This window comes from Sorex araneus, chromosome 1, assembly GCF_027595985.1.
Source record: "Sorex araneus isolate mSorAra2 chromosome 1, mSorAra2.pri, whole genome shotgun sequence".
In the NCBI taxonomy this organism is placed as follows: Eukaryota; Metazoa; Chordata; class Mammalia; order Eulipotyphla; family Soricidae; genus Sorex; species Sorex araneus.
In genome coordinates, this window is record NC_073302.1 from 371,429,175 (window position 1) to 371,445,421 (window position 16,247).

Consider the following 16,247-nt stretch of genomic DNA (forward strand, 5'->3'; position numbering starts at 1 on the left):
AATCATGAGACCTACATAAAAAGTTTTTGAAAAAAATAGTTATTAGAGAGAGATTTCATTTTCACTTCTTGTTTTGCCCCTGCTCTGCTCCTTTAGAGTCACAGGTTTTAAATTTGACTCCATTTTTGCCTGTTTTTTTATGACTCAGTCAATTTTACTTTGTTATGCTCTTTACATCACTCAAAATGACATATTAAATATATGTCATTCCTGGACAGATAATGTAATTTTGATAGTTCTTTGTGTTATCACATAAAACAAATCTATTCTGTATGCAATGCTTTTAAACTTTATTTTTGTATTTATGTTTCACTGAAGATGTACTTAATTCCTTCTGTGTTTATTTCATTTTTTTAAGGTTTTGGATAGGTGCCAATAAGAGAAAGGATCAAGATTAGTTATCTTAATATCCAAAGTCTAATCAAATATCTGAATATATGTATATTTTTAACCAACTCATTCAAAAATAAACTGCTGACCATGATTCATTAATTTTTTTTTCATAAAATTCATTAATTGTTAGCAGTAGCTCTACATGATCTACAGAATTAAATCTTATCCTTAGAAAGTATACTCCTTATAAATGTCTGTGTTAACTGATCTATTTTCACCACTAGCATAATTTGTTAGTCTCTTTCTAATGGGGAAGTCTTTATTCAATTTTATTTTTATAAAGTTCTGACTAAAGACAAACCTAAGACTAGTTAACCCTGATGACTTTCTTTGGCAGCTAGGCTAGGCCTCAATCCCAGGGGTTCACATATATGTGAGGAACAGACTTTTCCACAGAGTGACATCACCTTCCCCAAATTTATTTCAGGGTCTGAGGAGAGGGTTCAGGGCTCAGGGCCTGGAGGTCACACCGGCAGTTTGGGCATCGAAGTTCAATATTTGGGCCAGGTGACTTGCTGCTTCTTTAACCCAGCAACCCAGTAGGATTATTCCAGGCAGTGTTTGGGATTATAGTTAGGGTCTTTGAGCTATCTGCCAAGCCTAACTAATTAGAATACTGAGCATGTACTGTGGCCCTGAGTTATATTTCCACCCATTCCCATATTGCTTCACTGTAACTACAAATACATTGAATCAGTTTAGGTAATTTCTATAAGATTAGAATTAAATAAGTCATGCTTAATTTTAAAAAGAATCTGAGAGATTTTGAGAATTAGCTGGCTTGTGAGCAGGAGAAATAGTGCAGTGGGTAAAATATCTGCCTCATATGGGGTCACCTGGGTGGCCTGTCACCACATATGGTGCCCCAAACTCTGCAAGAACTAATGTTTGAGCAGCACAGAGCCAGGACTAAATGCTTAGCACCACTGGGTGTGTCTCTACCAAAATAAAATAAAATAAAAATTTGCTGTACTTTTTTTTTTTGGTTCGGTTTTGATTTGGGACCACACCTGGTATGCTCAGGGCTGACTCTAGTTTTAAGTCCCTGGATCACTCTGTGCTCAAGAGATTTTATGTGGACTGGGATTGAACGAGGGTAAAAGAAAACTAGTTGTTTGGTGAACTGAGATTTCCAGAAGCAAAAAGTGAATTTACTAATTATTCACCAGAAATGAGTTGCTCTTCAAAGATGACAATAAATGAACATTTTTTAAGGACAGTAAATTGCAGTCCTTCTTTCCTTGGTTTTTTATTTTTGAGGGAAAAGGACTTGCATTTAGAGAAAATAGAATATAAATATACCATAAGGAAAGTAAATTATAGTGTAAAATTGAATTTAAACTATGAAACAAGCTCTGAATCAAATTTAAGAAAGTGGAAACTAGCAACTTATGCTCCATATTTTATGTTGCTCAGTCTTGCCTCAGCATTGAATCTTTTTTTTTTTTAAAGAAGCCTCTTCCTTTTTAAGAAGCCTCTAATCAGAGTGGTGCCTGTGTTGCCAAATCTTTTCAGGGTTCAAGATGCTTTGCTACTGTGTCGTGTGCCCTCACTCAACCATCCTTTCTTCCATTTTTTCTTTAGTTCATCTCCTTAAGGCGAATCCAATATTTGAGAAAAATTATCCACAGCCCCACATCTCTCATCCACCCACCTCCTGGATCTCCCTATTGGAGTATTCTGTGACTTTCTATGAAACAAAACTGGGGATATAAAAAATAGAGACCAAACTCATGGATCCCAAGACTTTAGCGTTCACATACCTCAAAGACCACGACCTAAATATATGCCCATGCCACGCTTGGTCCCTGCCCTCATGATGCTGAGGAGAAAAGCCTGTCAGAAAGAGGTGTGAGGTGAGACCATTTGGGGAGTCCCACGATGCCCCTTCCACTGTAAGACTGGAATGCACACATCTCTTGAATTTGTGAATGTGCAGTCCCGCTTCCGCCCTGTATGGCAAACCATCATCCCAGAACCAGCAGCAGTATTTGCTGCTGGGTGAGAAGGATCTATCTCCTGGCTGCAAGGAGCCCAGTGCTGGTGCAGCTCTAGCCTGTTCAGAGTTTGTGGCAGGTGATGGGACTTCGCAGTCGGGTGTTGGGAACTCCTTAGGAGCAGCTTTCTGTAGCTCCTCTCTGGAGAGGACTTTTTTGATGCGGGTCCTGCGGAGTTCTAGTGAATTTAGGATTTGGCCGGTCTGCATCCCTGCACTCTTGTCTCTCTTTGTCAACTTGAAAAAAAAGTTTACACCGAAGGAGTCCCTCTTTGACGTAGCATCGTCTACCCTGCCATCTGGGCAGAAATCCAGGAGTGAGCAAGAGGGAGAGATAGGAGATAGGGACCACCGCACCACTAGGATCTCTGTGATCAAGGGTTCCCCCAACCCACTCCCCACTCTCAGGCGGGGCCAGTCAAAGGCCAAGACAGAACGGTGGGACTAAACCCACAAAGAACAGATCAAGCTTCTCCCTCCTCCACCAACCTCTTACAAACCCAATGAGGTCACTGCAACAAGAGAGAATCGGATGAAGAGAGGGGAGGCGGGGGAGGAAGGGGACGACGACGAGGAGGGAGAAGAGACCCAGACGGAAAGAGGCCACATCAGACAAGGTCGCCTTTTCTGGCGACACAGCAGCTGCCAGAGCGTGGTGCTGAATGTCAGCCGCCCGCTCAGCCCAGGGATCCAGGAACTCGCAGAGGCACTTGGTGCTACCACGCAAACAAAGGCGAGGTCGAGAGGGAAGCGAGGAGCTGCTCCGCTTGGGATCTGCGGAAAGCAAAGCTCACCTCCCCGGGCCGAGGAAGCCCCGCGGAGCGGAGGGGGTCCGAGAGGCCGAGGAGCCAACGGGATTTCCTTGCGGAGACCCGTTTCCTTGCGGGACGCAGCAGAACTCTGGACAGCGCCCGGCGAGCCCCGGGAGCAGCTGCCGGCGCCGCCAGCTCTCAGACTCCTGCAAAAATAATAATAATAATAATAATAATTAAATAAATAAATAAAGCCCTGGAGGATGTCTTCTCCCCTCGGGGACTGCGACCCCCCAAGCGAGGAATATCCATCTAGGATCCGCGTCTGAACGCGCAAGGGGGTGGAACTGCCGCTGTTTTTTTTTTTTTCTTCCTTTTTCTTTTTCTTTCTTTTTTTCTTTGCCTCAGGCCGGGTCTGGGAAGAGAGTCTGCGGTTCTACAAATCCCAGCCTTGGTGGATCTTGTTTCACTGGTGAAGAAAGAAAAGTTTTGGGGTCTGGTGGGGGCGGAAGGGGTAAGGAGGATAGTGGAGAAAAGAAGGTGGATGGTTGGTTTCCCTCTCTGATCTGGAAGGAATGATGACCGTGGAAGGATGTGCACCAGCGGCCAGATTATTGGGAGCCTCTTGGTGCTCTCTGTACTGGAGATAGGGCTGGGGGTGTCCAGCGTGGCCGTGGGGGCGGTCAGCTTCAGCCTGGCCCTCCGAGAGCACAAGCCGCAGCTGGGAGACTCGTCCCCGGTATGGAGCGGGGTGTGTGTACGTTGAGCCATTTCACTCTCTACCTCTTTATGGTGATGGTCCGTGTGCGTGCGTTAGTTTCTCGCCCCCCAGAGAGCAAAATCACTAATCTCTGACTTGCATGGAGGTTCATGTTGGCAGGCTATGCCTCTCCCCGGTGTTCTTTTATTTGTGACTCGTTGTTTCTCCTTTCCTTGGGTGATGCTCTAATTTAACGGCTTTGTTTGAAGTTGGTGGTCGGAGGTTGGGGAGGGGGCATAGTAGGTATCACTGGCTGCAAAGGGCAGCTCAGCGGTGTTTGCGGGTCACATGGTCAAGGGCAAGACTCTGCTCTGGTTTCTGGTAGAAGGAAAATCCAAGTGAGAGCGTTACATCATTTTCTTTTCCCGTGGACGTGCAAGGAGAGAGTTGGGATTTCTTTTTGCGTTAACAGTGTCTGAGGTACTCTATAGGCAACACTGATAAGACCCCCCCCAAAAAAGGGGGGGGTGGAAGTGAGAGGAGAATGCTGGTGCCTTTTATCCTAAAAAACACTGCTGCTATTTCCCCTTGTTGGCTTTTGACGTACCGCACATCTAAAACTGTTTTCTGAGTAAAGAGTTAAACAACAAATGGTAGATAGGTTAGCAAAATGATACTTAGAGAACAATTCAGAAGTAGAGTAAATGCTCAGAAGACAAGGCCATAGTTTTGTCAAACAAGTTTCTTGTTCATTTACTTTGGATAACATAGAGGAAAGCTTAGAGACAATTCCCTTCATCAACAATAAAATCAGCCAGCTCTATTCCAAAAGTGGGTTTAATTATAAAAACAGCTTTTCTTTTTCTCATCTAGCTGCTGTGTCCTTCCACATGTGTAGCTTGATTTGGCTTTTCAGGATTATTTACTAGGATGTCATTAGGTCACTAGTCATCAATTTATGTAATTAATAACCATCACTTAATTTTTTGGACTTTAAGTGCCAAGAAAGAAATGGTCATTAAGGGCTCAAGGGAATTAAATTTTCAAAAGCAACTCATTTTTGAAGAAAGTTTTAGCATTCTTAAAACTCATATAAGTTTGATGAGAAATTGTTTCTACTTAAAATTTTTTTTAACTAGGTAAAGGTTTGAATTGCTGATGCTAAAAACTAAGTAGAGGTTTAAATTGCCGATGCTAAAAAAAATTATGCTCAACTCTAACACTGGATTGTTCTAAGAATTCTTGTTATGAATTCAATAATAAGTTACTTTAAGCACCAAAAGACTAATTCTTATTATATGCATCACAATATATTTTATGTATTAGAAGTTTAATTATAAGCTCAAATCTTATAATTTAGCATCTAATGTGTAGTAGTGATTATTTTGAAAGTTGTAATGTTATTAATTTCACTACTTTAAATAGAAATAATAAGTCTTTCAAACTTCTGTCAGGCAATTGTCAAAATAAAATGTAATGTCAGTATTTAAAGCAGGGGATGGAAATGGGATCTTATCAAAATCAGTTTCCCTTTGAAGTAAAAAAATGAAAGAATAAATTTAGATCATCTCTAATAATATAGCATTGTTCCTCTCAAAAAATACAGATACATTTGCTTGCTATTATGTAAGAAAATATTTAAATAACTTTTCTCTTTCTAGAATAATATTATCTGCAGAAGTCAATGTCTGTTTATGCACAGAAGTTTTAATCATCTCATTGAAAATCAAATTTAAAAGTCATATAAAGTCATTCTAATCTGTCATTTATTTTGTGGAATCATAGATTTAACCCGGGCCTCGTACCTGTTAGGCATGTGCTCTGTTATTAAGCAACATCCCTGGACCTTTATTTCTATTTTAACTGCTTTTTGTTTTTTTTGGTACACGATTTTTACCTGGGTTAACTTGAAGAGATTTGGTTTCTATTATCTTATTCAGTAAAATAAAACAATCCATGTGATTAAATGAATAAATTTTCAGTTAGAATGCCCAGTTGATCATTTTTATAAGTTAAAGTTAAAAATTAACTTTGTGAAGCAATAGATGCTCATTTGCATTATTTACTTATTATATTATAGGCTTGCTATATTGATTTATTTTTAAAATACTGACCTAAAATCATTTGTAATATGATGTATAAATTGTCTCTCAATTCTTACAATGATGAATTCACATAATCAAAATTTATAGAGGACTCACAATGAGTAATGCTTCACTACTTACCACAAAGTTTGTTCCTAGTTGAGGAAGCAAGATGGATACATCACTAACTTATCAATCATCAGAATTAGAAATTGACATTAGAAAAATATAGGAACAAATAATTGGAACGAATTTGATATTGAAAATAAAAAACCGATGAGAGACCTATTATTTTCCTCTTGATCTTGAAAGTTCAATGGAACTTGAAATTAACTATCATGGTGTTAGGTAATATATCACAATCATGAGTTTTGGGGACAACCTAAGTGCAAATCCCAGAAGTGTTATTTACTTTAGAGAGACTAAATGAAGTTTCAGCATACTTTGCAAGATATGATTGATAGAAGGCACAAAAGAAATAATATTCTTAGTAAAGTATATGACATCTGCTAAATACTAAATAAATGCAAGTAGCTTGTTTTAGATGAACAGAATGACAGTGAAGGGCATTAGAAAGGTATTTGAGACAGTGTAGAGTAAGACAAAGAACTGGAGGGAAAATGGTTTATGCCTACAATAGGCTATTGTATTTTTCTGAGACTAAAGTATGTGGAGAGGAGATAAGCAGGAAAAAAGTAATTGAGGCCAGACAATGGGAAGGAGGACTATGTGTGAGCATAAGGTAATATAGTTCCCTTTATATTTTAACAATAATATTAATAATAACAGATAATAAAAATTCTTATTTACTAAATATATTCTAGGGAGACCCAGAAGAAAATAAGACTTAAAAATATTAGTCCTTTTGGTTATTTTATGAATTGAAAATCTATATTATTTATGAAAACTAGGTGAGATTTCATAATGAACCTATCAGGAAAATAATGGTTTTATAATCAGAGAGTGTTTTAATTAGTGCCATGAAGTTTCTTTCAATACCATAATACTATTACAAGATTTTTGAATAAAATTTTAGAAGTCAATTGAAAGAAAACTGTGCTATAAAAATATTTTTTTCTTATTCATGGACCTCATAATCATAAACTGTATCAAGGGGAAGTGCACTAATTTTCAGAAAACTATTTTGATTATCTATACCTCAAAATATAATTTTCTTAAAAGACGGTTTAAAATAAATTAGTACCACAGTAACAAGGTTGCAAATGAATGCATTTAATACATCCATTAAATTAATGTATATATAGATTTCTAGTCACTATTATTTCACAGTCAAGCAAGGATCACTTCTTGAGATCAATCATTAATATGTAGCCCTTTGATCATTGTGTGATTGTAACCCAAACATGAAAGCTTGTAACTATCTCACAGTGATTCAATAAAATTTTTTTTAAAAAAAAAGAGAAAAAGAAAAGATGAAATAAAAAAAAAGTAGCCCTTTAGGGCTAGAGAGATGGAACTTCACATAGGGCATTAGCTTTGTACTTATTATCCTCAGAGCCACACCAGAAGTGATTCTTGAATACAGAGTTTGAATACTGCTAGATGTGACCCCAAAACAAAACAAAACAAATGAAAGGTGTAATTTTATAAAGAAAGAGAGCTATAGGTCCAGAGAGATGAGTAGAGCAGGTAGGGCACTTGCATTGCATTTAGCTGATCCTGGCTCAAATCCAGGTACCACGTATGGTACCCTAAACCCATCCAGAGATCATTTCTAAGTGCAGAGACAGGAGTAATAGCTGGACGCTGCTCAGTGTGGCCCCCAAAGAGACAAATGAAAAAGAAAGAAAGTTAGTTATAAATCACTGTCACTGTCATCCTATTGCTCATCGATTTGTTCGAGCAGACACCAGTAACGTCTCTCATTGAGAGACTTATTGTTACTGTTTTTGGCATATCCAATATGCACGGGTAGCTTGCCAGGCTCTGCCACAAGGGCTCCATACTCTTGGTAGCTTGCCGGGCTCTCTGAGAGGGGCGGAGGAATAGAACTCGGGTCCGCTGAGTGAAAGGCAAATGCCCAACCACTGTGCTAGTTATAAATAGCTTTAAATAATTTGTGTTCCTTTTGGATTCTTGATTTTTTAAAAGCTGATGGTCACCTATTGAGAATATAACTGACATTATTTTTAGACAACATTAAATGAACCATTGAGTAAACTTCTTTACAAAATATTCAGGCAAAATATTATTGGCCAGAAAGATTTATTGACAGACAGTTAAATAAAGAGGGCAATGTTTCTTAGTCGTTGTCAAAGTCACATTGTCAGTTTCCATTTTATCACCTGTAGTAGAACTGAACTGTTATTTAGTAGTGCACAGGTTCCTGAATCCAAGAGAAACTTATATCATTGTTATACATTGGCACTGAGAAAACAGGAGATTAAGATGATGGTGTCAAGATCAAAATAGGATGCAATGTTACTTTTGCAATATGCCATGCTAAAGCCTGTCTATCTCTATCTGATATTCATTACCACTTATATCACTTGTCATCCAGTTGATCTTCAATTTGTTCGAGTGGGCACCATTAATGTCTTTATTTGTCCCTGGTGCATGCTAGTGTGGCCCAATGGTATCTGCTCGGTCCAGGAACAGGAAGAGCCTCAAAACTGAGTGCACATGCACTACACTTATTATATGAATTTAATTTATTAAGATAGATTTTCTAAACCTTGTTTACTGCTACTTAAACATCATCATCATCCCGTTGATTGTCAAAGTTCTTGAGCGGTCTCAGTAACGTCTCCATTCGTCCTAACCCTGAGATTTCAGAAGCCTCTCTTTACTCGTCCATTTCAATGGTGTCACACTGGAGGTTCTTTCAGGGTCAGAGGAATGAGACCCATTATTGTTACTGGATTTGGCATAAGAATACACCACGTGAAGTGTGTGAGGCTCTCCCATGTGGGCAGGAAACTCAGTAGCTTCTCAGGTTCTCCCAGAGGGAGAAGTAGGCTATAAGATGTCTTCCAGGAGCTTGATTTTATAGTCACTGGATGTTGGCCATTGGTGTGATTACATGGCACCTGAGACAGTCCCTCGGTGTGACCGCCTAACTACTGGAAAATAGGAAATATGGGTGGAAGAGACCCAGTCCGGATCCAAGCAAGCTTGGAGGTCTCAGCTCTGGGTCCCACACACCTGGGTTCTTCTACTGGTTCTATCGTGCGTGAGGCTCGTTAAAATGTGTGAAAAGGGGCCTTGAGCATGGGTGTGGCTGGGTCCAGAGGTCTTTGGCTTCGGGAGCTCTGCTTGAAGTGGGGAGGGGAATTGGAGCCCACCCCCTCCGAGGGACCCCAGGGTAGACAGCCTGGCTCGGGGGCAAGAGACTCTCTGTGTCTCTTCTGGGAGCTTGGTTTTATAGTCTCTGAATGTTGGCCGTTGGTGGGATTACATGGCGCCAGGGGCATATAGTATTTTAAAAACATTGAAAATGTTACCTTATTTTGCGGGCTGAAACAGTAGTGTGGCAAGTAGGGTGCCTTGCACTCAGCCAACAGGGGTTCAATTCTAAGCACCATATACAGCCTCCCCAAGCAAAAATAAACACTAAGTACTGCCAATTGTGGCCCAATAAAACTGATAAAAACAATTTCCCATTTAAAAATGAGTTTTTACTGAGCTCTATTTTACTTTTCTATAGCATAGTTCATACATATCATAATCTAGGCACATGCCTATTATATTGACTCACTATTTCATCAGTCTGATCAATTGTAAGACTGGATTGAAATTTACTGATCATATATTGGATCCATATCATAGAAACACAAGTTTGTATATAAATGATACCTGCTCTAAAATGTTTTTAAAATTCAAATATTCATCTGATTAATTTAATGAAAAGCAAACAAAAATAAAATGAAAGAATCCCCTTTAATAATTACTGTAAATGTACTCACTGTGAAGCCAGCTGTCTCTGATTTAATAATATATGATATTTTGTACTGGAGAGTTAATATAGCAGCTAGAATGCTTGCCTTGCATGCAACCAACCCAGGTTCAATCCATCCCATATGGTCCCTCAGGAACAACCAGGAGCGGTTCGTAAATGTAGACTCGAAGTTTTCTTTGAGCTTCGCCAGGTGTGTCCCCCCAAACCAAAAAATAAAATAATGCTCAACTTTTCTTTAGCATCAAACTAAATGCATGGATTCATAGATTTTATATAAGATGAAAGATATAAAGCATTGGCCCTATTTTCAGAAAAATAAATCATTCTTTATTTGTCATAGTTTAAAATTAGTTTTAATTATACAAATAATAATTAAATTCTCTTTCAAATTTTGATCAAAACTAAAATTCGCTTTCCTAATGCCACATAGAAATTAGCCACATAGTTAATAATCTCATAGAAATTTTGAATGCATAAAAATTTTTGAGCATATAAGACACATTTTGGCAAAGTTTCTGCATATAATTAAGTCCAACAGTGCACTCTGTAAAAATCAGGTAAAGAATCTCTTCTTCATATTACTTACACTTTCAATCTGAAATACTTACTTGTTTTCTTTTGAAATTAGGCACTTAGATAATTGGTAGTTAGTTAAGATTGATAACTTAAGTATTTGGAAATATTCATTATACAAGTGTTCAATATATTTAATACTATACCAGGTATGAAAGGAAATATTCGAAAACCCATATCTTGTGTTGATTGATAGAAGACAAATGGTGAGTTTTGTCATTATTTGTTAAGATATTATTTTTGGTCTTTGGTAAAGCACATGCATGCTCACGTAAAAGCTGGCGAGTGAAGGTTTACTTCATCTTAATGAGACAGGACCTTTTCCAAAGAATGTTGCATGCAAACTATCCTGAACTTGATTTCCTATTAGACATTGTGAGCTCCTCTTGGTAAAATTGGATGGTCATGCAGATAAAGAGAAAGTCTGGGCACTGCTGTTCAATTTGAAGGCCTATTCCAGTTTGAGTACAAGATGTTTATCCCAGATCAAAGGAAACACTTGAGACTTGCCCTCTCAAGCCTGTGTTCTCCTTTGAACACATACCTTTGCTTGCTTACTTCTTGCACTTCGGAATAGTTCATGTTCTCTCTTGAACATGCATTCCTCTCTGTCTTTCCCCTCATGTCTTCCTAAGTAAATTTTGTTCAATAAAAATTATCTTGCTTCACTTTTAAAGGGAAAAAAAGACGTGAATGAAGACTAACTCTACTATCATAAACCTAATTTCTTTTATTGACTATGGCTAGTAAATTTTCAAGGTCATAAATTCATAAATTCCTCAAAGACAACTATTCTTATAGCTTCTCTGACATGTAAAATTAGAATTTCATTTAATGGATTAGAGGTAACAACATGACACAAAGAAATGAACTTAAGTTTGGAGGTTTTAAGACTTGGGCTCCAACTCTGGCTCTTGTACATTCGAGCTTAAGTTTGAGTTATATTAGCTCGGTGTAATCAGTATCTGCAATGCAGCAAGGCTAGTATCTCATGGAGTTGGTCTAAAAAATTAGAGCAATACTTTTATAAATGGCTTACTCATGTGAAGTGTTGAATAACAAAAAAGTCCACAATAATGACTGCATGTACTTGGCATTTTTCAGGAAAATCTGGTTCTAAAATCTGTATGATTTCTATTCCATATTATACTTATTTATTGTTTAGATATATTCCAGAAGGAGTGTATTATAGACCAATAATAAAACTGACCTTGGACTCTAGAACTTGGTGACTATTTAGGTACATATTTTTTCATAGAAAATATGTGCTGTTCATATGCAACTTTGGGTATGAATATTTGTGATTTATCATGGGTATTCTCTGCTACCAGAATATTTTCTAGGTCAATACTTAGATAAATAGGTATAATTTTGTTTGTCCTACCAAATAGAGTTCTGTGTGTGATTTCTCAGTATTTTTGGCAAGACTTAATGAAATTTTAGTTCTTTTTCTCCTTGTTTCCTGCCAATTATTTTCTTACATGGATTACTCTGAGGAGTCAAAATAATAATGGTAATGATGGCATTAATAATAGCAGCAATGGTAGCTTATTTTTAAAAATGTAACACAATGCCTGAGCATTCAAAATGCTTTTCTTATATCATTTAGCTTATGATATGATCTTTCCTTACTTACATGTTGAGAACCTAAAGGATTTAAACTTTAGTGGCTGAAGGTAGGGAGGGGGAAAAGAAATTAGTGAGAAAACTAGGTCCAAACCTAAATCACCTGGAGAAAGAGTGGTGTTTGTATGTGTGTGTGTTGGGGGGCGGGGGGTTATTCACATCTATGCATAGAGTGGAAATAGAGAAAGACACAATTTTATAATTGTCACTGATAGGAAATATAGACTGAGTTTATGTTGCTGTCAGTACCCTGGTTTGATGATAAGTTCTTCTTTGTAACTGGCCAGCTTTCAAAACTGCAGGCATATTGGATGAACATTCACCTGTTGTGTTGGCAATTCTTAGGAAAGGCCTAATTTTCACTCGCTCCTAAGAGCCTCTATTTACAATGCTGAAAACTACTCACAAACAATTGTCTCAGAACTGGCATATAACCAGGGGAATTTCTTCTTCTCTTCACCAAATCCGTTTTCCAAATTTCAAGCTAATTAATTTTCCACATTTTAGATTTTGGGCATTATATTTTAATGCTGTGAAATTTATTATAACACCTTTGTTTATTTTACTTACATATAACATAAAACATTCTTAAACATAAAACTAAAAATAACCCAGAAAATTATAATAACCTACATTAATAGAAAACTACTTTAAATCATATAAAGTATCTATTAAGTTGTTACTGTGAAATAAATATATTGTAGTTCTAATGTTGTATATAGAACATTTGGGGTACTTCAACAAACATAATTTTATTTACAACATTATATCTCCCTGAATATTCAATATATTTGTCTGTTTTTGTAAATATTAATGATCTTACACATTTATAGTACTTTAAATTTTAAAATCCATTTATTGTATCTAGCTAAGATAAAAATGTGGACTGAGGATATAAACTTTCTGATTTTGCTACTGATACATTTATTTTGCTTATTTTAAAGGATAGGCATGAGTAACAGCTATATCTAAGAACTGTTTTGACAACTGTCACTTAATATTAAGCAAATTCATAATCACTCTTACCCCAAATTCACAAGTTTGGTTATAAATGTTTGCTTCTTTTGGATCAGAAATAGCTCTAATATCAACAGCCCAATTTTCTTAGCATATCCAAAATATTCAACTGATTATTTTATAAAAATAAAAACTATGACAAAGAGGAACTGACTGGAACAGAACACAATGCATAATGCATTAAATACAAAAATGATTTCACTAAGTGAACACTGAGTGGGAACTCTGAAGAATGCCATTCTGAGAATTAAGGCTGATTTGTCCTGTGTCCTGAAAGGTTTCAGTCTTAGGCCAGTGGGAAGCTTCTGAGATTTGGGGGAATTTATAAGAGCTTAGTATGCTGATCAGCTCCTTTCTATGTCTGATAATTTCTTCTGAATTCACTATAGTCTTTATATTGTTTTCACTCATTATTTGACCATCTCTGAAAAGATTTCTCTTGCTACCCACAGTGCATCTCTGTTTACCACTATGTGTTTATTCTTTCTAAATCTTCCTTAAGTACTTTTGGCTTAGTTTCTGTATTTGTTATAGTTGCCTCTTAGGCCATGCTACCTTAAAAGACTAAAACATGGACGCGTTATAATGGAAATGATGCTTATGGTATAGACATATCTGTTATATCCTCTTAGTCATTTACTTTTATGTGGATTTGGTTGTCATTGTAAGATGCCATGGCTCTAAAGATAAAGTGTACTTTTACTTAATTGTCCTGTGTGACTTTTGACATTGCTGTATCATTGTATCACTATCATCCCGTTTTTCATTGATTTATGTGAGCAGGTGCCAGTAACGTCTCCATTCATCCCAGCCCTGAAATTTTAGCAGACACTCCTTACTTTTTTTTTCCCAATGATTGGAGGTTCTTTTCAGGGTCAAGAGATGAGAACTGTTATTGTTACTATATTTGGCATATCGAATACGCCATGGGGAGTTTGGTAGGATCTTCCTTGCAGCAGGATACTCTTGACAGCTTGCTAGGCTCTCCGAGAGGCATATGTATATGTATATTTACATATGTATGTTTATTATATGTATTGATTATATAGATATTTTCCCTTTTAGAGCCCAGAATATAGATCAATGGTAAAGCACTTCCCTTGCTTGTGTAACACCCTGGGTTACATCCCCAGAACTGGAATTGACATTGCTAAAATTTTAAATTTTTTCTGGAAAGGAAGAATCCTGATATATGAACCTACATTCTGTATTTCATTTTATTGCTTTGTTCTGAGGTCGAAAATAAGAAATTAGTTGAGCTTAAAGGGAAAAAATACTGCATAATTAGCATGCTTTCCTGTAGACTATGAAAAGAAGATAAAAATAGGAAAGTAGAAAAAGACTACTTTTAAAGATAAACAACTTTGCTAGAAATGCAGACAATTGGGAGGTATGAAAGGAGAGACCACTGAGGAAATATACTAATCAAATATAATCATACAAAGTCCAGTTAACTGCATTGTGAGGTAGGACCACTTGGATTCTGGATCACCCCTTTCTCCCATTAGATTTATGGAGCTAATACCAAATTACTATTGAAATCAATGGTAATGATACTCTTTGTGCTGGAGCTCTATTCTGTGACTGGGCTTAGGAGAGTTCGGGGACGAATGACAGCTTAGAAACTTGTATATCTCTTTCTCCCTTTCTCTTTTCTTCTCCTTCTCCTTCTCCTTCTCCTTCTCCTTCTCCTTCTTCTCCTTCTCCTTCTTCTTCACATGTGAGAAAGAGAGAACTTTTATTTTTCTTAGTGTTTTACCTACTAGGATAGATAGGAGCAAAGCCAGACAGCTCAGCTAGCTGGAGTGTGCGTTTTGTATGCAGCAAGTCTCAAAATGCTGAACCTGGAGTAGCCTTCAAACCCCACCAGCTGTGTCACCCCCTGAATAAAAGCTAAAAACTAAAGAACCCAAATGGTGTAGCCAAACGGAGAGGTGAATTTGAAAGTGGGAGTCACTTGTGAATAAAAATGTATCTAAAACCAATGATGGGCTGGAACCACCAAAAACAAAAATGAAGTTGTAACCAGAGAAATGTACAAACAACCAAGACAGTGAGTTGTCAAACCGCAGGATATGAGGATTGAAATGCTGAGGTAATTATCTCAGCAAAGATAGCTAAGAAAACACTGAAAATAATAGTAGTCTAACATAGGTTAAAAAGCGAATAGAGAGGGGGATTTGGAGTACAGTGGGAATACAGCCCGCCCAGAGTTGATCCCTGGCATTCCATGTGGTCCCCTGAGCCCCATAAGGAGTGATCCTTGAAAACGGAACAGGGGATTAGTCCTGAACACGACCAGATATGGCTCAGAGAGAGAGAGAGCGAGAGAGCAGGGAATAAGTGTAAAGATGGTAATGTACAGATGGGAAATGTAAAAGCTTGGGAAGGTTGAAGAAAAAATGGATCTTGTAGACAGACAAAATAAAAGGTTTTGAAGTCACTTTAAAAATTTTTAAAGAATGAATAGTAAAAAAGAAAAATTGATTGTAAAAAGTCTTAAGAATTTTTGGCTAACCATAATGAATTTTTCAATGAAGACCAGGTGATATCAAATAAAATAGGCCCTCAGAGTTTGTGTTATAGTCTTTCAAATGAGACCTGAGTTTATTAAACATCAATTGAAAATATCTGCAGCATGAAAAGATGCACATTGGGAGATATTATGCAATTGGTTATTTGTGGACTGACAGAGAGCAAATTACCTCTGGAGTTCTGACTGAAATGAACTCATTTGGTTAAGCATTACATCTCCAGGGTGGGAACAAATTTGGGAAGAAACTTGTTTTTCTTTATGGTGTTTGACCATAACTTGAATTAAGTACCATCTGGATTTATACAGTTATATCAAATAGACAATCTCATGTGGCTTTTGAGCACTTTAAATGTGACTAGTGTGAATTAAGATATGCTGGAAGTATAAAATATTCACAGGATTTCAAAAAAGGAGTATGCAAGTAAAGAATTTTTACTTTTCCAAGTAGTTTTAAAAGCTACTTACATGATGAACTTAAAATGGATTAAATTAAAGACAAAGATAAATATTATGTATATATACCATATTTGTGGCTTACATTAGATTCCTATTGGACACTTCTTTAATCTGAAGACGTGATCACCAGGAAAAAGGAGATAGTTCAGGGAGTGCGAATCATACCCCGCTACCACACACCACCTTCCCCTTGCA

At 37.2% G+C, this 16,247-nt stretch overlaps 1 protein-coding gene across 7 annotated transcripts in view; it reads left to right on the top strand.

Annotated features, from left to right (window-relative positions):
- Positions 1-2,960: 2,960 nt before the first annotated feature.
- TMEM196 (transmembrane protein 196) overlaps positions 2,961-16,247 on the top strand; it is a 54,204-nt gene continuing 40,917 nt past the window's right edge. For 2 of the 7 annotated variants that reach the window (XM_055121530.1, XM_055121551.1), the window contains exon 1: positions 2,961-3,898. In XM_055121530.1, the coding sequence (XP_054977505.1) occupies positions 3,734-3,898 (165 nt within the window). In that variant the 5' untranslated portion in view covers positions 2,961-3,733. The remainder of the gene's footprint in view (positions 3,899-16,247) is intronic. The other 5 variants (XM_055121546.1, XM_004602246.2, XM_055121539.1 and 2 more) reach the window with 4 other exon arrangements.